This window comes from Lemur catta, chromosome 10 (genome assembly GCF_020740605.2).
Source record: "Lemur catta isolate mLemCat1 chromosome 10, mLemCat1.pri, whole genome shotgun sequence".
Taxonomy (NCBI): domain Eukaryota; kingdom Metazoa; phylum Chordata; class Mammalia; order Primates; family Lemuridae; genus Lemur; species Lemur catta.
In genome coordinates this window covers 7764866-7792232 of record NC_059137.1, presented here as the reverse complement: position 1 = coordinate 7792232, position 27367 = coordinate 7764866, and the positions used below count along the sequence as shown (strand labels likewise).

Genomic DNA, 27367 nt, shown 5'->3' with positions numbered 1-27367 from the left:
CCAACCTGCAGTGTCCCCTTCCCTGCCCCCAGCACCTGGTAGGCTGGCCTAGAAGTCCAGCTGGTCACTCTTGTCATGTGACTGCAGCCATCCTGGTGTTGACAAAAGAGAGGCACACAGATCTCAAAGCTGATCCCTCTGTGGGCTCAGGATAACGGGCATGACTGGCTGAGGCCAGGGCTGGGGACGGGCCCGGAGGGGCACACGGCTGGCAGCAAGACACCTGCTGCACCCCCTCCCCCTGGGTGCTATGACCCGGGCCAAAGCTACGGCATGGGCCTTTGTGTGCCCTGGGGTCAGCTTGGGCAGATGGACCACTTCCATTAAGCTTTGTGGAAAGCTGAACCAGCCTCTGGACAAGGACGTCCCAGGACCCCAGGTTGGAGCCTCCAACATAAAACGTCCATTTCTTCCCGGGATGTCTCCCCTCCCCACTGTGGGTGAAACCGAAAGAATGATCTTGCATCACCAAAGGATTACAAGAGGGTCTCAGTGCCTCAGGGGAGGCATTCGCTGGGCTGAGGGCCAGGTGACTGGCTTCTTCTGGTCCTGGGAGGCCATGAGGAGGCCCACCCCTTTCCCCTCCCCGGGCCTGCATCTTGAGGTCAGCACAAAGGGGCAGGACGGTGATTTTTAGGGCCCTGGCCCACTCTCACATTTCCCATGTCACTTATTTCCCCCCATAAGAGTGCCCTGAGAGCCTGGCGTCCTTGTCTGAGATCCCACCGCCCGGGACCCCGCCCAGGGCCCCCATGATGCCGGCTGCCTTGCGGGGAGGCGCCAGCAGGAAGAGGGCAGGGCCCCTTTAAGCCCAGCCTCACTAGCTCAGTCTGTTGCTATGTATGGGACCAACTTCCTTAGCAACCACCAGCCTCTTAAAGGGGCCCTGGGAGCAGTGGTTGCCCTCAGCCATGGCTCCCAAAAAGAAGGCAAACAAGGGGGACAAGGAGCTTGAGGTCAAGAAGAAGGGGGGCAAGAAGGAGGCCGGTGTGATCCTGAAGCCCATGGAGATGCCTCTGGCAGAGGAGACGCGAGAGTTCTACCACATCCAGATCCGAGACCTGGAAGACCGGCTGGCCCGGTGGGTGGGCCGGTGGGCAGGAGGCTGGTGCTCTGGTCAGAGGCCCCACTCCAAGGTGGCCACCATACAGGCTCGGCCAGGGACCCTAGACCTGTGTTCTGGTCTCCCATGCATGTCCAGCCCCCACCCCCACCCCAGCCTCAGTTTCCTCATTAGGTACCATTGGGAGGCTTTGAGATGCTGATGGTGAATGGATTTCCCCACCCCTTCTCAGGGTCCAGAGCCCTGGGCCCACCCCAGGCAAGCCCCACTTCCCGCCTGCCCACGCTCTTTATAAAAGGGAACAGTTTAATCAGTGGGGTGAGTTACAAGGGCAGCCCCCTGGCAGGCAGGTGGACCATGTGGCCCTCCACCCCCTGGAAGTGGCGCCTCTGCCCCTCTGACTTACCCAGCTGCAGAGCCCAGTTGTTCCTCTGTGCCGGGCCTCAGTTTCCGTGAATGTAAATGAGGAAGGTTGATTCCCCCTCTGCGACTGTGCCATTCTACCTTGGGGCCTGTTTGTATGTCACATGGGTGGTGGTGGGGAGTGATCCTTACTCTTCATTAGAACTTGTTCATTTGCTCATCTTTTTTCCCTTTTTTTTTTTTTTTTTTGAGCCAGAGTCTCACTCTGTTGCCTGGGCTAGAGTGAGTGCCATGGCGTCAGCCTAGCTCACAGCAACCTCAAACTCCTGGGCTCAAGCAATCCTCCTGCCTCAGCCTCCCGAGTAGCTGGGACTACAGGAATGCGCCACCATGCCCGGCTAATTTTTCTACATAGTTTTAGTTGTCCAGCTAATTTTTCTACGTAGTTTTAGTTGTCCAGCTAATTTCTTCTTCTTTTTTTTTTTTTTTTTTAGTTGAGACTGGGTCTTGCTCTTGCGCAGGCTGATTTCGAACACCTGAGCTCAAACCATCCACCCACCTCAGCCTCCCAGAGTGCTAGGATTACAGGCATGAGCCACTGCTTTTTCTCATTTTATAACCAGTTTCAGGCCATACATGGTGGCTCACGCCTGTAATCCTAGCATTTTGGGAGGCCGAGGCAGGAGGATGGCTTGAGCCCAGGAGTTCAAGACCAGCCTGAGCAATATAGCAAGACTCCATCTCTACCAAAAAAAAATTAGCCAGGTGTGGTGGCACTTGTAGTCCCAGCTACTCAGGAGGCTGAGGCAGGAGGATCTCTTGAGCCCAGAAGTTTGAGTTCGCAGTGAGCTGTGATGATGCCACTGGACTCTAGCCTGGGTGACAGAACGAGACCCTGTCTCTAAAAACAAACAAACAACAGTTTCCTCCCAGCTCCGAGGTGCCAGCCCCAGTCTTGGGGTGACCCTTAACAAGACAAAGCAGTAGGCAGCGGCTCTTCCTCAGATGACCAGTGCTGCAGATAATCCCAGCTAATGCTGAGTCCTTGAGCACCTGTTCTGGTGCTCACTGTGTCCCTGTGACAATCCCATGAGAGGTCCTGACATCATCCTCCTTACACAGATGGGGATACTGAGGCTCAGAGAGGGGAACGCACCCCCAGAAAGAAGAGGCACCAGGAAGGGAGCCCTGTCCTCCCTGACCCCGTATGCCAGGCTGCTTCTTTGATCCACAAAGGAGGTTGTTCATCCCCACACCCCTGAAGTGTGCTGTGTACAAAGCAGTAGCCATCCAAGAGATGTTGGTTGCAGAATTATGAAGTAAAACAACTTTCCAAATAACTTCAATTATTCCATTGGAACCAGTTAATTGGTTATGTGATGCTGCTTAAAATTAAAAAAACTTCTCTTAAAATTCAGACTTCCCTTGCGCTGAGACATCGGGTGGGATGTATTCAGGAAACGTGCACTTAGCAGACAGTTACTGGGTGCATGCTATTTGCCAGGCCTTGGGAATACAGAGGTGGGGGACAGGGGCATATTTTCAGGTCTCTACGTTCCAGTGGGTCTAGGGCCATCCTACAGGAGGGCACCAAGGAGAAGGCACAAACATTGCTCAGGACCACAAGGGTCCACTGAGGAGGCAACACGGGGGTCACTCAGTGGACAAGGGTAGGGGAGATGGCAGGTGCAAAGGCTTGGGGTTGGAGTGCTAGGGTTGGGGTCCTAGCACCTGCAGAGGTGCTAGGGAGGGGTGCAGAGCTGGCCAACTGCAACGGCAGGGATTGGCTAAGAGCCTTGGTTTTAGGGTCAGATTGACTCGGGTTCAATCTTTGCCATTTACTAACTGGGAGTGTATCCCTCTGAGTCTCAGTTTCCTCAACTGTAAGTGGGGATGATCGTCATAGTGTCACGGCACCCATGTTCGCATGGGCTGTTGTGAAGATTCAGCAAATGCACACTGCACACCTGCTGTGTACCAGGCACAGGTGTTGGGGATATACCTGTGAACATAGCAAAGGCTCTGCCCTCATGGAGCTTACATTCTAGTGATGTAATGAACATAAAAAGCTGGGCGCAGGCATAGGCCGTGGTTGTGACCGCCCATCATGGGGCACAGTGGGAGATGAGGAGGGATTCAGACCATGAGGAGTTTCACATGGCCCTTTATGGCTGCAGGCACAGGGGTGCCCGGCAGGGTGGGCCCAGCTGCACCGGAGGCCGGGCTTGCCTGGCCCGCCCCCAGGACTGCTGCCCACCCTTGCCCCAGGTACCAGCGGAAGTGGGATGAGCTAGCCGTGCAGGAGAAGCTGTTCCGCCAGGAGTTTGACCAGCTGGCCAACAACAAGAAGGAGATCGTGGCCTTCCTCAAGCACACGCTCAACCAGCGGGTGGATGAGATCACGGACCTCAATGAGCAGCTCCAAAGCCTGCAGCTGGCCAAGGACATGGAAAAGGATGCCTTCGAGGCACAGCTAGCCCAGGTGCGCCACGAGTTCCAGGAGACCAAGGACCAGCTCACCGCGGAGAACATTGTCCTTGGTGAGGAGGGGACTGGGCCTCGAGCCTGCAGGCACTCGCCACAGGGGCACAGGGTCCAGGGCTCAAATCCCAGCTGTACCGCTGACTGTACCCGTGGCCTTGGGCAAGCACTTCTCTCTGACCCTGCTTTCTCACCTGTGCAACTGGGATAACGTGGCTACCTTAAGTAGCAACAGCCATGTGCGTCTTGGCACATGTTCTCTTCCTTAATTGTCCCAGCAATCCTGTGAGGCAGGAAACCTCACCACCACCGCAGCTGCAGATGAGGAAGCACCTTGAAAAGGTCAAGTATCTTGCCCAAGGTCACCCAGCTGGCAGGGGCTTGTTGAGGATCAAATGATAGCATGAGCGGGTGGCCCAGAGGAGGTATACAAATGCAGGTGCTGTTGTCATTGTTCCTTTGTGAGAAGAGAGGAGAGTAGTGAGGGAAGCTGCTTAAAGGAGGTGGAACTTGAGCAAGGCTTTGTAAGATTCGTGGAGGGGAGGACAAAGGACATCCCAGACGAAGGCAATAAAGGTGGCCAGGACCGGGCATGGCATGAGTAGGGACAGCAGACCAGCCCTACAGGATCAGGAAGTGCAGGGAGGGCCGGGAAACGTGGGCAGGAGGGACAGAGACCTGGGGGCCTCACTGCCCCCGCCAGGCCCTGCCGTCCAAGTCTGTCCCTCACCATCCTTGTGCTCTGCGGTGGCCTGCGGTGGCCAGCGGGGAAGCTCGCAGCCCTGGAGGAGTTCCGGCTGCAGAAGGAGGAGCTCATGGACAAGTTCATGTTGCTGGAGGACCAGCTGAGGAACCAGGAGAGTGAATACAAGGACTATGTGTACAACCTGGAGAAGAAGTCGGTGCTGGACAAGGACAGGTGGGCAGACGAGGCGTGCCCTCTGTGGCCTTTGCAGCTTCATGGCCGGGGCCACACACATCCCAGTCTTCAGGTCTTAGCCTCCCTCGGCTTCCAAATGGGGGGACTGGACTGGGTCGCTGACTCCCCACCCTGCTGTCTTTGGAATCCTGGCAGGCGATTTGTGGAGGGGAGAATGAGTAAGGCTCCATGCTCCGGTCCTCATGCCGGCATTGAAGACTCCTGGACTTCCTTTTGCCACATTTGGTGGTTTAAATTTTATTTATGTAATAGGTAATTAAAATGGTTCAAATTCCAAAGGTGCAGAGGGTCTACAGGGAAGAGCTCCCTACCCATGGCCGCATACCTTTGGAGGGGAGAGCACAGGTTTTTAATGGCCCTAGGCACTCTGGGGACCCCAAGAGGGGTGCCCAGGGCTTGTGCCCACTCTGCCTGACCCCCTTGCACCCCACCTTCCTAACCAGACTCAGGAAAGAGATCATCCAGCGCGTGAACCTGGTAGCCACCGAGTTCCACAAGGTGGCCACTAACCAGATGTGGGAGACGACGAAGCGGGCCATCCAGGAGAACAGCAGCGTGACCCTGCAGCTGGCCAAGATGTCCCAGCAAGGCGTGCAGCTGCTGCAGGAGAATGAGCAGCTCAAGGGCAGCCAGGACGAGCTGTGCAAACAGCTGGAGCTGCTGGAGAACACCCAGAAGGTCATGGCCAGCCACAGAAGAGGCCACCAGAAGGTGCGCCTGCAAGCCCTGTCACAGGGCATTTGGCACTTACGGCAGGAGGGAACCCTGAGCACCCTGCAGGGGTGGAGCCAAGCAACGAGGGAGGGAGGCTGAGGGCGGGGGGTAGGGGCGCCACTCGAGGGGTCCCCAGGGTGCTGGGCCAGCTCTGGGTTTTCTTTATTTGCTTTAAAGCAGAGCCACCCCCGGAGATGGGGGCTCTGCTCAGCTCTGCTCGCGGCTGCCTGCCAAACCCACAGGTCATCCTCATGCTGACCGAGAAGTGTCGGGAGCAGCAGCAGAGCATGGCGGAGGCCAAGCAGCTGCGCCTGCTGCTGAGCCACCTGGAGCAGAGCTTCCTGCAGCTGCAGACCGACAGCCAGGCCACAAGGTGTGCCCAGGAGGGCCTAGGTGGGTGGGAGCAGGTGGAGGTGATGCTGAAGCCCAGCCCTTTTTGGCTAAATGACCCAGGGCCAGTGACTTCCCCTCTCTGGAGGGGCCTGTCAGATAGGCTGAGGCCTGGGGCTGGATGGGGACCCTGTGGGCTGGAGAGAAATGGCAGGGCCCATGGCCCCAGGTGGTACCAGCCACAGCCCCGGGAGGGGGAGGCCGTTGACTCACCCTGAGCCTGGGCCCAGGGGCCAGAGAGACCAGCTGAACCTGCAGCTGGAGCAGCAGCAGGCTGAGGCACAGCAGCTGCAGCAAAAGCTGGCTGAAGAGCAGAGGGCTCGGGCCAGCCTGGAGATGACACTGAACCGGGCCACCTCCATGCTCCAGGACATTCTGCAGGTAAGCAGGAAGCAGAGGAGGGTGTGAGGGGAGCAGGCCTGGGACAGAAGCTACCTGCAAAGAACAGGCCTGGAAGGGGTTGGCTGGGGCCAGCTCAGAGGCCCCTCTTGCCCCGAGACACTCCTGACAAGTGTGTCCTTCTTTGAGGCTCTAGAAAGCCTCAAGCCTCACTCAGTCTTCCCAACAGGAGAATGGGTATCCCACCACAGCCAGGAGCACCTGGGGGCAATGGGCACAGGGCTGGAGCTTCCCAGGGGAGGGCAGGCATGGGGGCCCTTGTGGGCCTGATCCCCCTGCCCCACCAGCAGATGCAAGCGGAAGAGGAGGGCGACTTCGATGTGGTGTTCCTGCTGCACTGCAAAGATATGCTGCAGCAACTGCTGGCCATGCTCAGCTCTGCCATGGCCCCGAGACCCCCGATGGCTGTGTGTCCCTGCCAGGAGTCCCAGCCCCAAGGCCCACCCAAGGAGAGGTGAGTGGGAAAGGAGGCGGCATGGGGAGCAGGGAAAAGGGACGCAGCCATGGGACCCATCCAGGGACTGTGCTCAGCTGATCCTGGGCCAGAAACCTGGCTCCCCTATGTTTCTCTGCACCTTGCCTCCTCATCTGCGAAACGGAGGTGATGTCCCCCCACTCCCCAACAGCCAGTCCAACATCCAGCCGCCCAGGGTCGGGTCTCTGCTGCAGCAGCTTTCCGGCACCGCAACGTACCAGCCCGGGGATCTAGGCCTGGTGCCTTACCAGGGCCATGTCCCAGCTAACCCCCAGGACCTCAGGCTGCTCTCACATGCCACCCGCATGAGGACCTTCTGGGCACACAGCACCCCTGAGGTGAGGGTTCCAAGGGCCCCAGGGACAGCAAGATGGCAGCCAGCCCTGGGTACAAGGTGGGGCTCTGCTAGGCAGTAGCTGTGTGGCCTTGGGGATGTGGCCAGACCTCTCTGAGCCTTCCCATCTGTAAAATGGGCTGAAGAAAGGTGTGGCCAGGCCTCAGAGGGCTAAGGCATGCCTACGCATCACCTGGGGGAGGGTGGCTGTTGTTCCTTCCCCCAATGGCAGAGGAAGGGTGGGCTCCCCCTCAATAGGCCTCAGCTTCCAAGACAGCATCTTTGCTCTTACAGATCCATGCCTCCAGTTCTCTAAAAAGACTCAAAAAGTTTAGTCTTCCTGACGTTCTACACCCTAAGTAGGACACAGAGAGAAGACCGACCCCATACTCCAGCAACGGACCGTTCTAGCTACAGTCCCCCCCTTTAATCTGCAGGCAGCCCGGAGCAGCCCAGAGAACAGTGTATAAATAGTGGATACCAAGGTTGGTGTGGCAGCTCTGTGGCCATGGCTAGGCCTGTGGCACTGCAGTCAGGCAGGCAGCCATGGACACTAGTGTCAGGGGCTGACACCTGCTGAGGGCCCCTGGCTTCGCTCACGGATGTGGTCCAGGAGCAGGTCAGTGGCTCGATCCAGCAACAGAGGCAGCAGCTCCTGCTCCGAGGGCGAGAAACAGCCCAGCACGTAGGCCTGTACTGCCTCAGGGTTCGTCGGGCGCCCGATGCCCACCCGCAGCCTCGGCATTGCCTGTGGGGGAGCCAGAGGGGCCCAGGGAACTTTGGTGAGGTGGGTAGGGGGACCCATGCTGGCCCACCCGACCCAGTGCGGGACAGAGGGGCAGACTCACACTGGAGTTGAGGCAGCTAATGCAGGAACGGACTCCATTGTGGCCCCTTCAAGAGATACAGGAGGGGCAGTTAGTGCCTCCCTGGGTGAGCACCCTTCCACCCCTCCCTGCCCAGTCAGAGCAGCCCATCCCCTGCAGAGACTGGGTCCGCAGCCCCATTCCACCCCAGCTGGGAGGCCAGCATCCCCAGCCAACCCTGACCAGCTCAGGGCCTCACCTGGCACTGCCCCCCAGCTTCAGAGCCAGTTTCCCCAGGGGCTTGTCTAGCTCATCGTGCACCAGGTAGACCTCCTCCGCAGTCAGCCCAAACATCTCCGCTTGGCACAGGGAAACGGTGGCTCTGGTTACTGCTGCTCTGCCCAGAAGGGCATAGTCCCGACTCCCATAGGGAGGGGCCACAATTAACCCCGATTCATGTATAAAGAAATTGAGGCCCCGGCCGGGCGCGGTGGCTCACGCCTGTAATCCTAGCACTCTGGGAGGCCGAGGCGGGTGGATCGCTCGAGGTCAGGAGTTTGAGACCAGCCTCAGCAAGAGCGAGACCCCGCCTCTACTAAAAATAGAAAGAAATTATCTGGCCAACTAAAGTATATATATAGAAAAAAATTAGCCGGGCATGGTGGCGCATGCCTGTAGTCCCAGCTACTGGGGAGGCTGAGGCAGTAGGATCGCTTAAGCCCAGGAGTTTAAGGTTGCTGTGAGCTAGGCTGATGCCACGGCACTCACTCTAGCCCGGGCAACAGAGCGAGACTCTGTCTCAAAAAAAAAAAAAGAAAAGAAAAGAAATTGAGGCCCCTACAAGCAGCCATGGCCATGCAGCAATTGGAGCTCAACATGCGTTTGGACGTGCGTGAACCGGGGGATCTGTCACAACCAGAGTCCCCCTCTCTGGCCCAGGCGCCCTCCCAGTCAGCCCACCCCCTGACATCCTCAACTCACCGGCCCGGGCCACGCTGCGCCCGTTGGCGTTCATGAGCCGCCGCGGCCGGAGCAGGACCAGCTGGGCATCCCCGAGGGGGGCCAGGGCGAGGTCGGCGGCGCAGCGCCGGTCGCGCGCCCAACTCTCCGCCACACCTAGCCGCCGCGCGAGCTGCCCCAGCACCGCCATGCCCACGCTGTGCCGCGTGCCGGGCAGGCCGGGGTTCCCCAGACCAGCCACCTGCGGGCAGCACCAGGGAAACTGAGGCCCGACAACTCTTGCCACCCCAGATCGCACAACGTCCCCTGGGACCCAAAGCAGAGGCGGAAAGAGGCAGACCAAGGCTGGGGTGGGTAAGGGGCGCGAAGAAAGGGCCCAGAAACCCCTGGGGACTCCGGTGGGCTGGGCAGGCAGGGCCCCCCGGTGCAACAGCGGAGTTCCTGAAGTTTGGAGCCCCTCTAGTACTGGACCCATTTTCTAGATAAGAAAACTGACATAAGGAATTTGGGGGACTTTGGCCAGGACAAATGGCAGAATTGGAGCTGAGGCCCGGGAGCCCCTAAGTCGCCGTCCCACTCCACTCACCAGCCACCGCTTCCCCGGGGGCCGAGGCTCCAAAACGCACCGGCTCATAGCCGGGCTCCGCCACAGCCCAGCGCGCAAGAGGCCGGGAGGCGACATGCTGCCTCCATTCACGGCCCGGACCCCGCCCCCTAGCGTCATCCAGTCCGCCGCCAATCGCGTCGCCAAGTGTCCAGGGGCGGCCCCCGCGTCCAATCCCGGCCGGGCAGCGCGGCCGCCGAGCGCCTGCGGGGCGGAAGCGGCGGGGCGGGGCGGTGGCTGTGTGAGCGCTCCCGCGCGTTCCGCGGCTCGGCGTCACCGTGTCCCTGTGGGGTCTGTGTGGAACACTCGGAGCCTTTGCTTAACCTTCGATTGGGAAAGGGGCCTTCGTTGTGCCCCCCGCTATGGCCCTGCCTCGCGGCGGAAACCGGCAAGTCCCTTCCCCGCGGCAGGCCTCCACCTCCCCAGCTAATAAAAGTTTCCTGACCTCCTTCCGGCTCCCACAGCCTGGGGCGTGGGGGCGTGGCCAAAGGGGCGGAGCCTGTGGGCGTCCTGGAGATGGTGCCTAGCAACAGCAGGGCTGTGGCCGCCAGGGCGTGCGAGCCGCGAGGGTGTTGGCGCAAGCCCCGGGGGCTTCCTGGAAGGGGCTCATGGCGGACTCTAATGAGGTGCGGGCCGGGGAGGAGGCCAGCGCAGGGCCAGAGGGCCAGGGTGGAGAGACCAGGCTGCGTTCCCAGGAAAGGCTTGAAGTCGGGAGGGGCCGGGGCAGTGGTGCAATTCAGGAAGGCCCTGACCGCTGTGCCAAGATCGGAGGGCTTGGGACATGTGGCCGGCCGGGAGGTCGGAGGACGGCGGGAGCTGGAGGTAGAAATGGCCGTGGTCCAGACAAGAGGACGAGGGAAGAGGAGGAATGAGAAATTTTGAGAAAGTGGAAGATTTAGGATTTGAGGGTCAACGGAACATATGCCTCTGGCTTAGGTGACTGGTGGGGAAGGTGACCTCACGGAGGTAAGAAGGCCTGGGGCCGCAGATGTCAGGTGAGGTGCTCAGTTGCCTGCTGGGTGTGAGAGTCCCACAAGATATCCGAGGGGCTGCAGGATTCCTAGGCCGGCGACTTGAGAGAGGGCCTGAGCTGGAGGCATTAGAGCCTTGGGTGTCGGTCGCTAGAGGTGGGACCAGGGAGAAGAGCAGAGGGTGGTGTGAGCTGAGGACCCTGAACCCTGACTTTGACGGTGGGAGGGGGACAGAGGCAAGACTGGAGAGAGATAGGTCGGAACAATGCTAAGAGGAACGGGGCTGGGAGTGCTGCCCCCAGCCCCCAGACTGTGTGTGCCTCATTCCTCCCCTCCTCCAGCCGTGGAACCCTGGGGAGAGTGTGTGTGGGGGGTGAGGGCTGCTTCTGAGGCTGCCCCAGCTGCTGTCCTTCGGTTCTAGGATGCTCTCAAGGTTGACCAGTCTCCCTCACAGAACATCCCAAAGCCACGGGTGATTCCAATCCCAAAGGGGACTGTGCAGCGCATCTTTGGGACCAGCCAGGTGTTCCAGAGCGTCTGTGATGTAAAACCAAAGCCCAAATGCTTAACAGTGCCCCTCAAAGTCAGGGAGTAGTAAGTGACTACCTTGCTCTGGGGTCCCAGGTTTCTGCCCTACACAGCCACTAACATGCTGTGCAGCCTTGAGCCTGTTACTCTCTTTCTCTGGTCCTCAGTGAACTCAACTGTGTCATGGGGCTCTTCCACCTCATCAGATAAAAGGCTGATGGCCTGGATGGACTCTAAGAATGCCAGCCTGCCCTCCCTGGTCTCTGTCTCTCCCCCTCCTCCCCCTCCCCCTAGCCCCTACCCCAGCCATGTGCCCTGGGCTGGTCCAAAGTCAGGGCCAGCCCCTCTACCTGTACCCCTCTGTCCCCACAGCTACCACCAAGGCCAGCTGTGCTTGGAGCAAAAGGAATGGGAGATGGCTGTGCTATTCTTGTCCCGCGCCCTCCACCTGGACCCCCAGCTGGTGAGGGGTGGGTCTGGGTGGGCACAGGCAGTTGCTGGCACACACTTACCCCCTCCCTGTCTGGGCCCCTCCTCTCTGGGCCACCCAGAGGAACTTCCTACCTGCAGGGACCTGGGTGTCAAGCCTCAAGGAAGCAGAGTCCTCTCCCTATTCTGAGGGGTGGATGGTGAGGAGGCGACACCAGCCATGTCCCTTCACCCTCAGGTAGAATTCTATGCCCTGCGGGCCAAGGCCTACATCCAGCTCTGCGACTTCTCCTCGGCTGCCCAGAACCTGCGAAAGGCCCACTCAATCCAGCCAGAGAACACTAAGTACCTGGAGCGGCTCACCTTTGTGCTTTACCTGCAGGTGCCTGGGGCTGCCCCAGGCCCACACAAGGCGCCCACCTCTCTGTCTAGCTGTGGGGGGCTTCTTTGCTGCTTGGACCAGCTCTGTCTCCCTGAATCTCTCCTTGTCCCTGTGTCTGTGTCCCTGCCTATTGCCCCTCTCACCTCCCAACTTGGTTTACTGCCAGGGAGAGGCGGTCAAATTTTACAGCATTGGCCGACAGAACTTTCTGCAGTAATGACAGTGATCTTCTCTGCACTGTCCATCATGGTAGCCATGAGCCACATGGGACTGTTGAGCCCTCAAAGTGTGGCAAGTGTGGCTGAAGAACTGAATTTTACCTTTTATTTAATTTTAATTCGTTTAAATTTCTATAGCCACACAAAGCTAGTGGCTATTGTCTTAGATGGCGCAGGTCAACAGTCTAGCCACTCTAAGCACTAAAAACGTAATAGTGAGCCCCGTTTGTAATTGAAAATAAAAACAATATTAAACCATAAAACACCAACAAAGTCCTGATTTTTTTCTATTTTGACAACTTTGATGACTTTTTTTATGTCAAAAAATATTTAATTCTTAAAAAGAAACATTCAGGACACCCAAACCATGTGCTTAATGTGCCTTTGGGGAAGTGTGTCCTGCACTGCCACTTCCTGTGTGCCTGTGGGGAAGTCATTTCACCTCTCTGAGCCTCTCAGCTCCTTCATCCAAAAGGGTGACGCTTGACAGCGCCAGTGAGATAACGAGTTCAGCTTCTTGTCGAGGGCTGGGCACCCAGAGCCCTGGTCCAGGCTGTCGCCTGCTACTGTCAGCTCAGCTGTTCTCATCCGAATTCCAGGCTTCCTCTGTTTCTGTCTGTTCTGGAATTCCTCTGTATCGCTGTCTCTCCCCAGTTCTGTATCCCTCCATCTCTGTCTCTTCAAGTCTCTCCCAGATCTAGAAAGCTCTGTCCCTATTTCCCTTCTCTCTCCCTTCTGCCCCAGCAGTGGTTGCAGCTGGGCCAGGGTTGCAGGTAGAGTTGACTGTCCCCTGTGTCCCCAGGGCCAATGTCTGTTTGAACAGTGCGCCTTCCTGGATGCCCTGACTGTCTTCTCGCAAGCTTCCGAGCTCCAGCCTGAGAAACCCTGTTTCCGTTACCGATGGTGAGTGCCCTGCTGGTCCTCCCTCCTGCAGCCCTGTCCTGCCTTCCCACCCAGGAGACAGAGCACCCTCTGTCCTCCCTTCAGCATGGCCTGTCTCCTGGCCCTCAGACGGCATCGGGACTGCCTCTCACTCATCACCAAGGAGGTGAGGCAGGGCACCACCAACGCTGATATCTACATCCTCCAGGCCAGACTCTACAACTTCCTCCAGAAGGTAGAGCAGGGAGGGCTAGGCAGGTGCATGGTGTGCCCCCAGCCCCGGAGCCCCCAGCATGCCCAAGATTATAGGAGGAGGAAGGCTGTCAGTGTGGAGGGTCACTGTCCTCCCTGGACAGCCCCCCAACCTGCCCTGACTGCTCGGCTGCCCTGTTGGGTAGTTGTCCCATCGTTGCTGGGCCTTGGCTCTGTGCCAGGGGCTCTGTGCCAGGCCTGTCCTGAGCCCCATGGAAACCATAGGGCAAAAGACCCATGTCCTCCCTGCCCACATGGAGCTCACAGAGCAGGACAGACGTCCCTGAGCAGATAATGTGTGAAGCACATCTGGAAGGCACCCAGAGCACCATGAGATAAGGCAGCCAGCTCTTCTTCCTCCCCTCTCCTCCTTCCTTCCCTGCTTGAGGGCAGGGGAAGGATCCAGAACAATGCCTGGTGTCCTGGATTGGCCTGGATGATGGGGAGTTGGGAAACTCAGGACAGGGAGGAACAGGTGGGCGGAATTGGGTGCCTCCTTTCCCCAGGTGGGGCCGTCCTGGGGGTGGCTGGAAATGTGAGCCTGCAATTCCGGAGGGAGCAGTGCTGCCCGCCAGGAGTGGCTCCAGGGGTGCAGTCCACCCAGGGACTTCTATGCCGAGGGGCTGGGCTTCAGTGTCCCACAAGTGATTCAATGGCATGAGACTAGTAATTATTGATCATTATTGTTGGCTGTGCGATTTTGCTGCGCCTGCCACCTCAGCCTCTGCTGTGCAGTTTGTCTGCAAGGCACACAGTAACCTTTGAGGTGGACACCACCCGTTGTCCTCTTTTCACAGAGGAAGAACCAGCTCAGAGTGACTTGCCCTAGGTCAGGCAGCCAGTTCTCAGTGACGCTGTCCAGAGCCCTGCTCCTGGCTTCTGTCATTTCCTTCTCAATCTCCACTCACACCTGCTGTCCATACTGTTTGTCCTGTTCACCCTCCAACCAGTTGCCCTGCAGGAAACAGGGTGCTTGCTAAAACTGTTTGTTGACTGACTGACTGACCTGTACACCCAGTGGAAGGCATTTGGCGGGGGATGTTTTCTGCTCATACTCGGACCTGAATCTGTCCTTGGTCAGAGTTTTCTCAGGCTTAAAGGTCAGAGTGAGAGAGGGAATGCAGGAGGGGACAGAGAGGACACGGCAGTGACAGCCAGGAGGTCACCCCCCCACCTCGAATGAACCCCACAGGAGTCCTGCAAAGAGGTGGCATTGGCAGAAACCATCAAGGCTGACCTGGCTCACCTGAGGTCCCACCTGGAAAGGGACCAACAGGGATGGGGTCTGGGAGGGATTTCCCCACAGTGCTCCGTGTCCCTTCAAGAGGCAGAAAGGAGGGATGGGGGCACCAAGGAGGGATGGCATGATGCCAGCCTGCCCAGAGAAAAGCCCCTACAGGCCTGGAGGCCTGCCCCTCCTCCCTCCCACTGGGCAGGGCAGGGCCAGCTCGGCCTGTGCCTCTGAGCCCACCCTGCCCCTGCAGCCCAACCTCTGCTACCGTCACCTGCACAGAGCCTTGCTGCTGGATCCCAAGCACCCGCAGGCCAGGGTGCTGCTCGGGAAGATGGTGGAGCAGGCCCAGCGGGCGCGCCAGGAAGCCGGGATCCTGGCCGTGCAGGGGAAACTGCAGCACGCACTGCAGCGCATCAACTGCGCCATCGAGAACAACCCTCTGGACCCCAGCCTCTTCCTCTTCCGGTACTGGGTGGGGAGGTGCTGGCCTTGTGTTCCAGGCCCTGCCCTGCCACAGACTTGCTGTGTGGTCTAAGGAGTGTCCCTGACCCTCTCCAGGCCTCAGTTTCCCCATCTCGCCTCTAATAATCTTTTCCTACTTCCCATGGGGTCAAATCAAGGTGTCACGGAGGTGGTCTCTGTTACTGCTCCCGGAAGAGGGGCAGGCGGCAGCTTCCCAGTTATCCCAGGAATCCTAGAACCCCAGGTCAGCCCGCTCTGTGGATGAGACTTGGGTTTGAATCCAGTCTCCCAAGAATTTACCATGTGATTTGGGGCCAATTAACCTCTTTGAGCCTGGGTTTTCTCATCTCAACACTGGGGGTAACTTGTCTCTTGCATATAAAAAGGCCTTAATATAGAGGCTGGCACACACCTGGCTCCCAAAAAGAAAAAGGGAAGCTATTTTTGAGAAAAATAAAATAACCAGTGACTAGCAGATTATCCGGGTAGTGATCCAGAGCCAGCTCCACGAGACAAACCGCCTGCATGGGGCTGGGGTCACCACCACCTCCACAGGGCGGAGGCCTAGAGCAGCAGTGACAGGCCCAGCCACTTGCCAGCCAGTGGGGGTGCACTGGCCCTCACATCCCTCCCTGCTGCCTGCCATGCCCTCCCCCAGGGGCATCCTGTACCGACGGCTCCAGGAGTTTGACGGGGCTGTGGAGGACCTCCTGAAGGCGCTGGACATGCTGAGCGACAGCCAGGAGGACATGGTACAGCAGGCGCAGCGCCAGCTGCTGCTGGCCTACAACGACTTCGCCGTGCACTGCTACACGCGTGGCGCCTACCAGGAGGGCGTGCTGCTGCTGAACAAGGCGCTCAGGGGCGAGCAGCAGGAGAAGGGGCTCTATATCAACCGAGGCGGTGCGCGCGGGTCCGGGTCCGGGGCGGGGTGGGCCACTCGCCAGTCTCTAAGGCTTGGGCACTTGAGGCCCCTGAGGGAGGGCGGGAGGAGGGAAAGAGAAAACATTTAATAGTCTCGGTGTCCCAGGGCACGCTCTGGACAATGTTGCCTTACCTAAATTGGCTATAGTCTCTTTAAAATGCTCAGAAAAGGCGGCTGGGAAAAGGTGCCCAGACGCCCAGAAAACTAGGGGGACCGGGACCGCGACCGCCTACGGGCGTCATCAGTCACCAGCGTCAGGCCATGCCCCCCCCCCCCCCCCCCGGGGCTGGAGCGGGCTGGGCTGGGCTCCTGGGTATTGCATTGGGGATCTCCCCAGCACTCAGCCCCCGCCCCCGGACCCTAGACTGCTTCTTCCAGCTGGGCCACCTGGGCTTTGCCGAGGCGGACTACAAGCAGGCGCTGGCGCTGAGCCCGCACGACGAGGGCGCCAACATGCGCATGGGCCTGCTGCAGGAGAAGATGGGCCTCTGCGAGCAGAGGCGCAGGTGCGCGGGCTGTGGCCCCCTAGTGGGCGGGGCCGGCCTGGGGGCGGGGCCGGGTCGGGAGAGGGGAGGAGCGAAGCCAGTCTGGGGGCGGGGCCGGGCCGGGAAGGGGCGGGCCTGGCAGAAAGCCACCTGCTGGGATCCGTGGGTCAAGATGCTGCTCTCCAGGTTATATCTCCTAAATATCAGTTTTATTTTCTAAGTCTTTACTAAAAAGCTTTCCCTTTTCCTCTTGATTATTATGGTAATTATGCTTTTTATAAAAAAATTTAAGTGTTCAGTAATAAATAACTCAGGTTGTGAGTTATCATTCTAATACCTACCTCCTGAGCCCTTCTCCCTAAGTTTGGTGAAGATTCCTCCAGACTTTTTCCTAGGTATATATTAACAATTATTATTTTACAAAAGTGAGATCACGATAAACTGTCCTTTGACCAGCTTTTTTCCTTTCCAGGGCATTACACGTAGGACTACCTCATTCTCTTTTATTGTTGTGTAGTATTCCACTCTGTGGAGGGACAGCTGATTTCTTTAGACAATCCTCTACTGATGGATATTTGGACTGTTTTCGGTTTTTTTATTATAAATAATGCTGTCATGAGCACCTAGGACATATGCTTTCGTGCATTCATAATGGTAAAGTTGTAGGTTAGATTGTTGGGTTAAAGAATGTGAACATTTAACATTTTAATAAATAATATAAAATTGTTCTCTAACAACAATGAACCAATATAAAATTCCCCCAGGAAAAGAGAGCCTTGATTTCCCCAAATCTCCCCAGCACTCGATGTTAAGACTATTTATCAACTGTTAATCTAATAAGCAAAAAAAAAAAAAAAAACCTCTCTCGAATACTTTGCACATTTAAATTGCTAGTGCAGTTTGGCATCTTTTGTGTGTTTATTGGACATTATGGCCTGCCCAAATCTTTTGCCCATTTTGCAATTAAATTGCTCTTTAAGGCTGCGTGCAGTGGCTCATGCCTATAATCCCAGCACTTTGGGAGGCTGAGGCAGGAGAATCACTTGAGGCTGGGAGTTGGAGGCTGCAGGGAGCCATGATCACACCAAACCACTGCACTCCAGCCTGGGTGACAGAGCAAGACTCTGTTTCTAAAAAAAAAAAAAAAAAAAAAAAAAAATTGCTCATTAAAAATTTTTTTTCGGGGAGCAGTTTCTAAGTAAAAAAATTAAAAAATGTTTTTGAGTTATTAAGAGTTCTTTGCAGGCTAAGAATATTAACTAATTGTCTGCTGGATATGGCAAAATATATTTTCCCTATATATTGTTTTTCTTTGGGGTGTTTTGCTACTCAATTACTTAGAATTTAATCCTAGTCTAATTAATCTTTTCATCTTAGCTGCTGGGTTTACGACATTCTCAGAAAGCCTTTCTCTACCCCAAGATCATAAAAATATTCACTTATGTTGGGGTTTCACACCAGCATCCGAGTGTTCGGCCCCTTGAGGGTGTAACTGAAGGAAAGGGAGGGGCATGGTGGGGAAGCAGAGCCTAAGCTGGTTTTCCACAAACTCCTCAGTGGGGCCCAGAAGCTGCCATTTCCCCCCAGGTGGCCGAGCTCATGGCAGCCTGGGGCCCACTGTGTCTGTCCTGCAGGCAGTTCCAGAGGGCGGAGGAACACTTCTCGGTGGCCATCCAGCACAACCCGCAGAAGGCCCAGTACTACCTGTACCGGGCCAAGAGCCGGCAGCTCCTGCAGAACATTTTTGGGGCCCGCCAGGATGTTGCTACTGTCCTGCTTCTCAACCCCCAGCAACCAAAGGTGGGTGCCTGTGGGGCCAGGAGAGTGGGCTCCAGGCTGTATAACCCTGGCTGCCTGAAGAGACTCCCCATCCCCAAAAGAAACCTGGCTTGATAACAATAATAAGAACTGCTAATGCCAGACCATTTCCCACATGCCCGGGGGGGTTCTAAACCTCCTCACCACCCCACAAAACAGGTAACATTATCACCCCTCCCCCAACTCACCTACGAGGAGAGTAGGGCTCAGAGCAGGCAGTTCCCTTGCCCCAGGTCCTACAGCTTAGCAGTCAAACCCACATCTGTCTGGCTGCAGAACCCACAGTGGGCTCACTGTCAGTGACAAATCTTGGAATAGTCCCTTTCTTATGGTCTCCTGCTAGTTCTGGGTTTAAAAGGTCCAGCCCTTTAAAAACAACAATTTGCAAAACCTTTCCCTCCTCAGCCCCAAGGAGGGCCAAGTGGGACTCTGCAAGGGCAGGGTGGCACTGTGCCATCTGCCCCCTGCTCTGAGCCACACCTGCGTCTGGTCACCTCCTTTCATGGCAGCTGCTCCCGCTGATGACCAACCTCTTCCCGGGCATGTCGGGGAAAGAGGTGCTTGGCAGCCAGATGGCCCACCTGGCCCAGCTGCAGCTGCAGCGCTTGGTGGAGAGCAGTCAGCAGGCTGGTGGCCCGCAAGGCATTGTGGGGTAAGCTCCGGAGCAGGGGCTGCTGTCTGGTCCCATGGATGGCAGGGTGGGTCAGGGAGACTGACCCAGTGCCTGGGGCCATGGCTTGGCAGGCTGCTCAGGGAGCTGGAATTAAAGCGCCAGAAGGCCCGGGCCCTGCAGCTCTCATGGAAGCAGGAAGAGCCTCTGTTTGAGACCTCCAAAGAGCTGAAGGTGAAGGCCACAGCCCAGATCCCGCCGGTAGAGCCAGCAAGCTCAGAGGGAGAGGCCAAGGTGCCCAAGGGGAAAGAGGCAGAGAAAAAAGAAAAGGTGAGTGGAACACACCAAGGCCTGGGACCCTCAGGGTCTCGGCAGAGTGTGCCCGGCCCAGGGCTGAGGGATGTGGCCAGCTAAAGGCTTGCAGGCCTGGCTCTGCTACCCCTTAGCTGTGTGACAGGCTAGGGACATCTTGCTGTGAGATGGAGATGGTACCAGCAAGGGGTGCTCCTGGGGGAGCGTACGTGAGGACATGGGCCCTCAGAGGGAGGCTTCACACACTTTGCCCATGGTCACCTTCACCAATTCTGCTGGGTACACTAGACACCTGTGCCAGAATTTTCTTAATTCTTAAATTTGTTTCTAAAAGCCTTTTATCGAATGTAACATAAACATAGAAAAGTACACAAATCCTCAGTGACCAGGCCAATGAATTTTCACAAACTGAATACAGCCATAATGCCATTACCCAGATTGAGAAAGGACACATTCCCAGCTCCCCCGAAGCCCCTTGGTGCCCCTTCTCAGCCCCTCCTGCAGCCCCTCAACAGGCTGTCCTGATTCCCAGTGCCACGTACGGGTCTCTTCCTTCGAGTAAATGGACAAATACGTGCGCCTCCAGTCTCTGGCTCCTTTCACTAAACGTCACATTTGTGTGAGTCCTCCATGTCACTGCGCGTGGCAGCAGCCCGCTCCTTCTTGCTACCGTAGAGTAGTCCGTCTGTCCGTGAACAGCGTGTTTCTCCATTCTACTGCTGACAGACGGCAGGAACACTTATGTTCAAAGGAGACTTAATGCAATTGAAGCAAATGGAATTCTAGGGTCCCTTGCCATAAATGGAAAGTGCTAGCTCTTCATTCTTCTAGCTCACAGAATAAATACAAAAGTACAGAACTTCCCTCTGTGTACCCCCTGAAGTCACCCTGGGCTCCCTCCCTCAGGGAGATGTTGAGCTGAAGTGAGCGAGCCCAGACCACGTCCTCCACGTCCCCCCCACCCCCAACCTGGTGCCCCTGAGGAGCACTAAGCTCGGGAGGGCCATCCCTGTTCACTGCAGGGCCCGAGCAGCTGCTGGCCTTGCAGAGCTATGGCCACTGGGGCCTCTCACGGTCTGGACTGCCCAGTCTGTTTCCTGCCACAGGAGAAGAAACTGGACAAGGTGACGTCCCTGTCAGACAGCTACCTCGACCAGACCTCTTCAGGCTCTGCCTTGGGCTGTAAGTCCCTGGTGCTCCTGCCAGGCCTAAGTGAGCCCAAGCAGTGGAGTGGTCAAAGGCCAGGGGTCCGAGACAGCTGGCCTGGGTGTGAACTTGGGCTCTGCTCTTTCTAGCTGTGTGGCCTTGGCACATGGCTCCAGAGAAGGAGGAACAGTCCCAATCTTGCAGGGGTGTGGCGAGGACTAGTGGAACGATGCCCAGCGCAGGGCAGGGAGGCTGAGTCTTGCTCCCAGGCACGTCACCGTTGCTGTTGCTCATGCTCGTTCCCCTCCTAGGCCTATCCCTGAAATGAGCCCACAAGCCCTGTGCACATCCGAGAGGCTCTTCCCCCCACTCAGCTGGGCACCGGCCTGGAGGAGACAAAAGTGAAAAACCTGGCATGCTGCGCCACCCAGAGCCCCCAGGGCCAGTGTACGCAGTCCTTGGTAGGGAGGAAATGGCAGTGCCCAGGCCCCTTCCTTCATTCACATGCAGAGTGCCCTGGGCCAGACCTGTGCCCGACCCCGGGGACAGGGATGACTGGCACAGTCCTCACCCTGGGGCGTGAGCTCTAAGTTGACTCTAAAAGGAGGAAGGCATGCTGGGGACAAGACAGCAGGAGAGAGTGTGGAAGGCAGTGCAAGGGAAGCCCGGGGGGCTATGTGTGCACTTAGGCCCCTTTTGGGGGGGCCAAAAGAGGTTTCTAGGACCTGACAGAAGAGTAGGGGTTGGCCAGGTGTGGGACGGGTGGAGCAGGGCACTGCTCGGGGAAGGGGCCCAGAGCCGGTAAGCTGTTTATGTGGCAGGAGCACAGAGGGCAAGGGGCAAAGGGGGTCCTCGGGCATCGCCCCTGCATCTCACAGGGCCTGGGGAGCCGAGGCAAGCTGGGTTGCTGTGGTCTGCCGGCCCTTTCTTTCCCTTCGGCCACGCAAAGCTTCAGGGATATGGGCCAGGGTGAGATCTGGAGGCCCCCTTTCCTGGAGCTGTCCAGGGGAGGCGGGGCAGGGCTGATGGGTGCTCTGGGCACACCCTTCCCAGTCAGGACCATGAGCACCCTGGAGACAGAGACGTCGACTACCAGCCAGGAATATAGGAGCACCTCGGCTACCGCTGTGACGTTCTCCGACTCCTCACTCCTGAAGACTCAATCTTCAGACTCCGGAGACAACAGGGAGGACCTGCCCCTGAGCCACAGCCCCAGAAAAGCCAAGGCTTCCCAGGGCCCAAGGCAGAGGCCCAGCAAGACCGAGACCACCCAGGGACAGAGTCGGAGGCCCAGGAAGATCAAGGCCACCCAGAGCCCAAGGCAGAGGCTCAGAAAGTCCAGGGCTGCCCATGGCCAGAACTGGAGATCCGGCAAGGCTGATGCCACCCAGGGCTGGGGACTGATCCGAAGTTCCAGCAAGACCAACACTTCCCTTGACCTAGATTGGAGCCCCCGGAAGCCTGAGGCCACCCAGGGCCAGAGCCAGCGCCAGCGCCAGAGCCAGAGCCAGAGGCCCAGCGAGGCTCAGACTGCCCAGAGCTGGAGCCAGAGCGCAAGCTCAAGTTCCAACAATGCTGAGTCCACCTGGGGACCAAGCCCAGCTACCAGCAAAACCAAGACCACCCGGAGCCTGAGCCAGGGCCGCAGCAACACCAGGGCTGGTCAGGACACTGGCAAGTATTATGCTCTCTGAGGGGCCACTGAGCCCCTCACTTCTTGCTGGGGAGGGAGGCGATTCTATCCCCAACACACTGGCACTCAGCAAAGCTGCCTCCTTCCAGAGCGACTAGAAACCATAACCAACATTCCTCTGGTCCCATGGCTAAGTTTATTTTACTTGTTCTCTTTTACAAAATTAAAAACTTCAAAAACCAGGCCCAGCTGGCAGCTTGAGTCCCTCCACTCATAGAAATTGAGAAGTCCCAGCCAGACACAGCGTGTGGGTCGAGGGGAGGGGCACGCACCTGAGCAAGGGGCCAGCGTAACAGACCAAGGAGGGAGGTAGCCGCCACGAGCTGCAGTCCCTGAGTTACGATTCACAGTAAGGAGGCTCAGGCTTGGGGAGGGGAGGTCAAGGCTCAGTGAGGTTCTGGGGTGACCAGGGGTTTCCCTGGGGAGGACAGCAAAGGCCAAGATGCCCTCAAAGCAGTTAAGAGGCCAGGGCCCTTCCTGGCCCTCTGTGCCCTGGGCTGGGCAATAGCCCTCTTCATCTTCACTTTGTGCTCTGGGTCCCACGGTCCAGGAGGCTTGGGACAAGGGTCCCTCTGACAGAGGCTCCAGGCCTTTCCTGTATGCCTGGCCAGTAGAGGACGGCAAGAATGCCACCCAGGGAGTCAGAGGAAGAAGGCGATCCGGGAAGCCACAGTCTTGCAGCCGTTGGAGGAGAAGAGCTGCTCGTGCTCAGGGAAGAAGGTGGTGCTGTCCAACACGGCCTGGACAACCTCGTCCTTCGGCTCCAGGCCCAGCTGGGCCAGCTCATTGAGCACACAGTGCCGTACGTGGTGCCGCTGCAGCGGGAGGAAGGGCACCACCACGTCCAGGAGGTGCTCCTCCATGATGCCCGAGTGCCAGAAGCCATCTGCAGGAAGGGTGGGTTGGGACAAGACCCTGTGCTTCACAGGCGGGGAGAAGTCAGCTCGCCCGTGCCCCCACAGGGGCAGTGGAAACATGATGCTGGCCTCCATCCTCCCAGCCACCTTCCAGACGTAGGGTTCAGGGGGGTTTAAGACTCACCCAAGGTCATAGAGCTGGGAGCGCCAAAGCCTGGGCTCAGAACTACCAGGTCAGTGGGCAAAGCATCAGACCCCGGGAGAACATGCCCACCCAGGGGAGCTGGGCCACTGGGTCTGGGTGTGAAGCCACCCCTGGAAGGGGGTGAACCACACTCACGGTTCGGGTTGTCCAGCACAGCCCGGGAGATGACCGGCTCTAGCTCCTGCAGGCGGATCTCCTCGCGGTCCCGGTGGCTGTGCCACGCCTCCAATGCCACCTGGTTGATCTGCTCACCACCAGTGTTGCTACAACCATGGGGCTGAGACTCAGACAAGGACTAGTAAGGGCGGGATTTGGCCCTGACTTCCCCAGTGCCACCTAACACAACCTGGGAACATAGCTCAGTGCTGGGAGGAGCCAAACCCACTGGAAACATGCCACTTCCGCTTTCTAGCTCTTGTATCCACAGCCATGACCCCTGTAATTCACCTGTGTGTGCCATGTACTGTACAGTTTACAAAACACTTTTGTGTCCCTTAACTGACTTTCTCTCACCCAGCCTCCTGGAGGACAATGGGCATTAATATTGGTCCTGCTGTTCAGAAGAGGAGACAGAAGCTCAGAGAGGTGAAGAATTTTGCCTAAGGAAACACAGCTAGGACTCTGAAAGCTGCGACTAGAGGATGAGAACTCTAGTCCTGCTTTTCCCAGGCCTGTGTCTTCCTGGCCACAAAAGAGGGAAAACTCCACCTGGAATGGCTTCCACAAAAAATTGGCAAGAATCAAAAAGACCGAGCCCAGAAAGGGCTTTGAGAATGTCAAAGGGGAAGTGAACCACCTTCAGTGACAGTATCACCAGCGAGAACACGGGCCCAGGGAGAAGAATATTCCACTGGGAGCACAGGCCAAGGCTGTACAGCTGGACCTCTGAGAAGTGTCCCCCACACTGTGCCCACTGCAAAGCCAGGCCCCACCTGATGAAGATGAAGATGGCTTTGCGATAGTTGGTCCCGTACACGACCCAGGAGGAGCCCAGGAAAGGTCTCAGGACTTCCATCAGGCCTGGGGGCATCTTGTCCATCTCATCAAAGAGGAAGAGCGAGCGGCTGCAGGCAGTGAGGTTCCCCTGGACCCAGCTCTTAAGATCCTTCTGAGAGGGAGAGAAGGAAGTTCAAGGGGGGCTAGAGATAATCCCCCAACCCCAGACTACTTCCCAAGCCAAGAACTAATCCCCTTCCCAGGGAGATATGGTCTCCCAGAGAGCACCAACCCCTTAATGAGATGCATGGCGAAACTCTGACCCAGAGGGGCAGAGACCCACTCAAAGTCCCGCAGCCAGTCAGCAGAAGAACAGGGACTCACAGCCGGGCCTCCCACCTCCCTGTTCAAGGCTCGTTCCATGACACTGCCGCTTTCTATAAAAGGGAAAGGCTCCTTTCTGCTTCCTGAACCTTCCCTGCAGTGTTGACAGCTGAAACAGATCAGCTTGGAAAGCACCTTGCAACTCACAACAGTAGTAAGAGCTAATATTTACTTGAGTGCTTACTCTGAGCCACAAATTGGTGCCAAGTGCTTTACAGGGAAATCACGATGCAGACTGTCTGACAAACAGGTGCTCCACAGATAATACCTGCAGTTACCCCACGTCCCTCACAACAGCCCTGGCAGGTAGGTACTATTACTGCCCCCCAAGAATGAAAGAACTCTCTGCCAGGTAGAATGGCTCTTTCCCAAGCTTTGTGCAGATGGGTCATGAGGGCTGGAGCTCCAACTGGCTGTGTGGCCTGGAGCAAGTGACTCCGCTCTCTGGGCTCAGGGCTCATTCCCTAAGGGTCTATCACTCCATAGAGCAGGCCAGCCCGGGTCCAGGACGTGCACAGCCTACCTTGTAGCGCTCGATGTGGCTGGGATGCGGGAAGTGGATGACGGGGGAAAAGTGGTGCACGCGGGGACTGCGCAGGCCGCCCCGGAAGAGGTAGTGCGCCAGCAGGGAGCTGACGTAGGACTTGCCGGTGCCGGTCCAGCCGTGCAGGGACAGGACCAGAGGCTTGGTGGGGGCCGGGTCCTGCACAAAGGCCTTCAGTGCCTTCACCACCAGTGCCTTGGCCAGATGCTGGCCGGCCAGGTGCTGGGCCAGGTCACACTCCAGTCCTAGGGCCATAGAAGGACGGTTTAAGAGCTGAGGACACATCCCACCAAGGCACAGGTTCAAGGCCAGAAGTCGTGTCTGGAACTTGGTCTGGGATTCCTGTGTTCTTACTGTCCAAACTGTCTATGCACATGGCCTGGGGACCCCGGGGTCTCTGGCGGCAACAGCCACCTTCAGGCCTGGCTCAGCTCGGCAGCGCCCCCACCAGACGGTCCTCTAGATTTCGCTCAGCCCTGAGTAGGAGCGAGCTGTCAACAGGGTGTGCCCCAGACCGCTGCCACCCTCAAAGCAGGTTTCGCCCTTGACTGCCAGTCCGCTCCGTAGAGGCCCGACACCTCCTCCTAAGCGCTCTGCTGTCAAAGGCCTCTCCATCCTGGCAGGCCGGCCTGGGCCCCAGCAGGCACCCCCAAACCTCGCATCAGGTCCGCACTCGGGGCTCTCAGATGCCCTCGAAACTGGGCCCGCCTCTGGGCCCGGCCGTCCGTGGGTCCCGCCCCCCGCTGCCACACTCCTGGTCACAGCCGCTGCGGCCGGGGCACGCTCCGGCCCGGGCTCCCAAAGCTCCTGCGTCCGCCCGCCCCTTGGCTCCAGGCTCCCTGGCTCCTACCCGGTAGGTCGGGCTGGAAGTCGCATTCGCAGAAAGCTCCGAAGTTGCAGCGCAGCGAAGCCAGTTCCCAGGCGGCGGCCGCGGCCGAGACCAGTCCCAGCAGCCCGAGGAGTGCGCCCCAGGGCCGGCAGCCGCGCGTGGCAGCCGCCATCCGGGTGAAGCCCGAGCTCCGCTTGGGGGCCGCCAACGGCCTCGCCCGCGAACTACAACTCCCGGCGTGCACCGCCCCGCCGCAGCCACGCCCATCGCCTACAACTCCCGACCCCCCTCTCGCCTGTCTCAAAAGCCCGCCCCGTCGTCCGTCAGCAGGACCTGAAGGTGGTCTCCAGAGGGAGCCCGCGGACGGTCCAATCCGGGATGGCGGCCGTGTTTCCATGGCCACGGTAACTAGGGGACCATCACAGCAGCTCAGAAGAATAAAGGATATGACCACAAAGGGCGACGTAAGGATTACAGCACAAACTTGTGCGAAACCTTACACCCTGCAAAGCGCCTCTCCATGCTCTTTTTCTTTTATAAGACAGAAGAGCCTTCACTAATAGCTTTTTGTGAGCACTTACTATGTGCTATTAGTGTTAAGTGTCTTATGATAATAGTACCTGCCACACAGAGAAATGGTGGTATTTGAATGAGACACAGGCACACAAAGTGTTTTGGCTCAGAAACTAATCAACAAATGATCACTGACAATCCATTTTGCATGAAACATGGCTGTCCCTTAACTAGTGGAACTATGTGCTAGGTGCTCACCATCAATCCTAGGAGACAGGTTCTGTTGTTGTTCCCATTTTATTGAGGAGTAATTTAGGGCCCAAGAGGTCACCCAGCTGGTAAACAGTAGAACTGAACCCAAGTCTGGCTGCTGCCAAAGATCTAACGTGCTAAGTTAGAAGCTATCAGCCTCCCTTGGTCAGAGAATTCAGAAAGCAAAGGATTCTAGACGTCTCAGATTCAGTGAACAGGATCCCCAAGCCTCCAGCAGTAAGGGAACCAAGAAAACTGCCTTCATGGCCTGCCTCAAAGAGTCCCTGCTCCACTCCGCCCCTACACACAGTCTCTCTCCCTCTCTCTCTGTCACACACACGCACACACACCAAGGTTTCTGGACCCACATTTCAAAGCCTAAAAAGAAATTAGTAGTCCTCACTACTGAGGAGAGAAAAGGAAAGGACTCTGGGTCAGGACAGTAGGTTGTCACCTTCCCCACCCTGCTGCTGTGACCCAGGAAAAGTCCCTTCTCTTTCCAGGTCTCAGTTTTCTAGAAGGAAGTTGGGATCTTAGATTTCAAAAAGCCCTTCCACTCCAAACACTAGGATCCTTAGTCATGTGTTTGTGGGAACCGTTGCTGTGGCTCCCAGGGACATGGCACAGGGTAGGAGTGAGGGCAGGTCAGAATTCCTCCCACTTGGTTGGAATTAGCTGTTCATCTCCCCCAGTGGTCTGCTAGCTCCTCGTGGGTTTTGGTATTTGTTGTACCCTGGCTCCTGGCACACTCTGGAATGTCCCAGGTGCTAAAGAAGTATTTGGGGTTTTTTGTTTTGTTTTGTTTTTTGAGATAGGCTCTGTCACCCAGGCTGGAGTGCAGTGGCAAGATCATAGCTCGCTGCGGCCTCAAACTCCTGGACTCAAGCAATCCTCCCACCTCAGCTTCCCAGAGTGCTGGGATTACAGGCTAAGGAAGTATTTGTTGAATGAAGTTTTCCACCTTTCACCTG

The 27367-nt window shown here is 57.4% G+C and overlaps 4 protein-coding genes across 11 annotated transcripts; 2 read left to right on the top strand and 2 right to left on the bottom strand.

Moving 5' to 3' along the window:
* Positions 1 to 868: 868 nt before the first annotated feature.
* On the top strand, positions 869 to 8497 carry CFAP157 (cilia and flagella associated protein 157). Of its 2 annotated transcripts, none has more exons than XM_045563371.1 (9): positions 869 to 1081; positions 3695 to 3966; positions 4673 to 4826; positions 5291 to 5558; positions 5804 to 5934; positions 6182 to 6332; positions 6638 to 6804; positions 6977 to 7163; positions 7454 to 8497. In XM_045563371.1, the coding sequence occupies exons 1-9, from the start codon at positions 912 to 914 to the stop codon at positions 7520 to 7522; spliced, it is 1569 nt and encodes a 522-aa protein (XP_045419327.1). In that variant the 5' UTR covers positions 869 to 911; the 3' UTR covers positions 7523 to 8497. The 2 variants fall into 2 exon arrangements, with proteins under 2 accessions (XP_045419327.1, XP_045419329.1); XM_045563373.1 differs by having other exon boundaries at positions 887 to 1081; positions 6641 to 6804.
* On the bottom strand, positions 5065 to 9672 carry PTRH1 (peptidyl-tRNA hydrolase 1 homolog). Of its 3 annotated transcripts, none has more exons than XR_006737896.1 (5): positions 8947 to 9494; positions 8225 to 8324; positions 8008 to 8053; positions 6165 to 7907; positions 5065 to 5504 (listed from the first exon to the last, which is right to left on the bottom strand). XR_006737896.1 is itself a non-coding variant. In XM_045563378.1 (5 exons), the coding sequence occupies exons 1-5, from the start codon at positions 9647 to 9649 to the stop codon at positions 7719 to 7721; spliced, it is 693 nt and encodes a 230-aa protein (XP_045419334.1). In that variant the 5' UTR covers positions 9650 to 9672; the 3' UTR covers positions 5065 to 7718. The 3 variants fall into 3 exon arrangements, 2 of the variants coding, with proteins under 2 accessions (XP_045419334.1, XP_045419332.1); XM_045563378.1 differs by adding an exon at positions 9512 to 9672 and having other exon boundaries at positions 5065 to 7907; positions 8947 to 9166; XM_045563376.1 differs by having other exon boundaries at positions 5065 to 7907.
* On the top strand, positions 9407 to 22058 carry TTC16 (tetratricopeptide repeat domain 16). 4 transcript variants are annotated; one of them, XM_045563366.1, is made up of 14 exons: positions 10060 to 10155; positions 10922 to 11094; positions 11401 to 11491; positions 11696 to 11839; positions 12860 to 12960; positions 13045 to 13174; positions 14676 to 14890; positions 15546 to 15790; positions 16177 to 16318; positions 17932 to 18097; positions 18625 to 18767; positions 18860 to 19055; positions 20060 to 20219; positions 21237 to 22058. In XM_045563366.1, exons 1-14 carry the CDS (start codon positions 10138 to 10140, stop codon positions 21875 to 21877), a joined length of 2565 nt encoding a protein of 854 aa, XP_045419322.1. In that variant the 5' UTR covers positions 10060 to 10137; the 3' UTR covers positions 21878 to 22058. The 4 variants fall into 4 exon arrangements, with proteins under 4 accessions (XP_045419324.1, XP_045419322.1, XP_045419326.1 ...); XM_045563368.1 differs by lacking the exon at positions 10922 to 11094 and having other exon boundaries at positions 9407 to 10155; XM_045563369.1 differs by lacking the exons at positions 10060 to 10155; positions 10922 to 11094 and adding an exon at positions 10164 to 10495.
* Positions 21993 to 25921, bottom strand: TOR2A (torsin family 2 member A). 2 transcript variants are annotated; one of them, XM_045563374.1, is made up of 5 exons: positions 25653 to 25921; positions 24782 to 25047; positions 23871 to 24046; positions 23074 to 23201; positions 21993 to 22762 (listed from the first exon to the last, which is right to left on the bottom strand). In XM_045563374.1, the coding sequence occupies exons 1-5, from the start codon at positions 25801 to 25803 to the stop codon at positions 22518 to 22520; spliced, it is 966 nt and encodes a 321-aa protein (XP_045419330.1). In that variant the 5' UTR covers positions 25804 to 25921; the 3' UTR covers positions 21993 to 22517. The 2 variants fall into 2 exon arrangements, with proteins under 2 accessions (XP_045419330.1, XP_045419331.1); XM_045563375.1 differs by having other exon boundaries at positions 23871 to 24043; positions 25653 to 25847.
* Positions 25922 to 27367: the final 1446 nt, after the last annotated feature.

What these genes read in the sequence shown, in the direction of transcription:
- TOR2A (XM_045563374.1), bottom strand. Translation starts at nt 25,803, where the DNA reads ATGGCGGCTGCCACGCGCGGCTGCCGGCCCTGGGGCGCACTCCTCGGG. An exon ending in GCCACATCGAGCGCTACAAG is followed by an intron (nt 24,047 to 24,781) that starts GTAGGCTGTGCA and finishes TCTCCCTCTCAG; the next exon opens with AAGGATCTTAAGAGCTGGGT. An exon ending in GCCATCTTCATCTTCATCAG is followed by an intron (nt 23,202 to 23,870) that starts GTGGGGCCTGGC and finishes CCATGGTTGTAG; the next exon opens with CAACACTGGTGGTGAGCAGA.
- PTRH1 (XM_045563376.1), bottom strand. Translation starts at nt 9,400, where the DNA reads ATGGGTCCAGTACTAGAGGGGCTCCAAACTTCAGGAACTCCGCTGTTG. An exon ending in GCGCAGCGTGGCCCGGGCCG is followed by an intron (nt 8,325 to 8,946) that starts GTGAGTTGAGGA and finishes CCCTGTGCCAAG; the next exon opens with CGGAGATGTTTGGGCTGACT. An exon ending in TTAGCTGCCTCAACTCCAGT is followed by an intron (nt 7,908 to 8,007) that starts GTGAGTCTGCCC and finishes GCTCCCCCACAG; the next exon opens with GCAATGCCGAGGCTGCGGGT.
- TTC16 (XM_045563366.1), top strand. An exon ending in CCCTGTTTCCGTTACCGATG is followed by an intron (nt 12,961 to 13,044) that starts GTGAGTGCCCTG and finishes TCCTCCCTTCAG; the next exon opens with CATGGCCTGTCTCCTGGCCC. An exon ending in AGGCAGAGAAAAAAGAAAAG is followed by an intron (nt 19,056 to 20,059) that starts GTGAGTGGAACA and finishes TGTTCACTGCAG; the next exon opens with GGCCCGAGCAGCTGCTGGCC.
- CFAP157 (XM_045563371.1), top strand. Translation starts at nt 912, where the DNA reads ATGGCTCCCAAAAAGAAGGCAAACAAGGGGGACAAGGAGCTTGAGGTC. An exon ending in CTGGAAGACCGGCTGGCCCG is followed by an intron (nt 1,082 to 3,694) that starts GTGGGTGGGCCG and finishes CCCTTGCCCCAG; the next exon opens with GTACCAGCGGAAGTGGGATG. An exon ending in TCGGTGCTGGACAAGGACAG is followed by an intron (nt 4,827 to 5,290) that starts GTGGGCAGACGA and finishes CTTCCTAACCAG; the next exon opens with ACTCAGGAAAGAGATCATCC.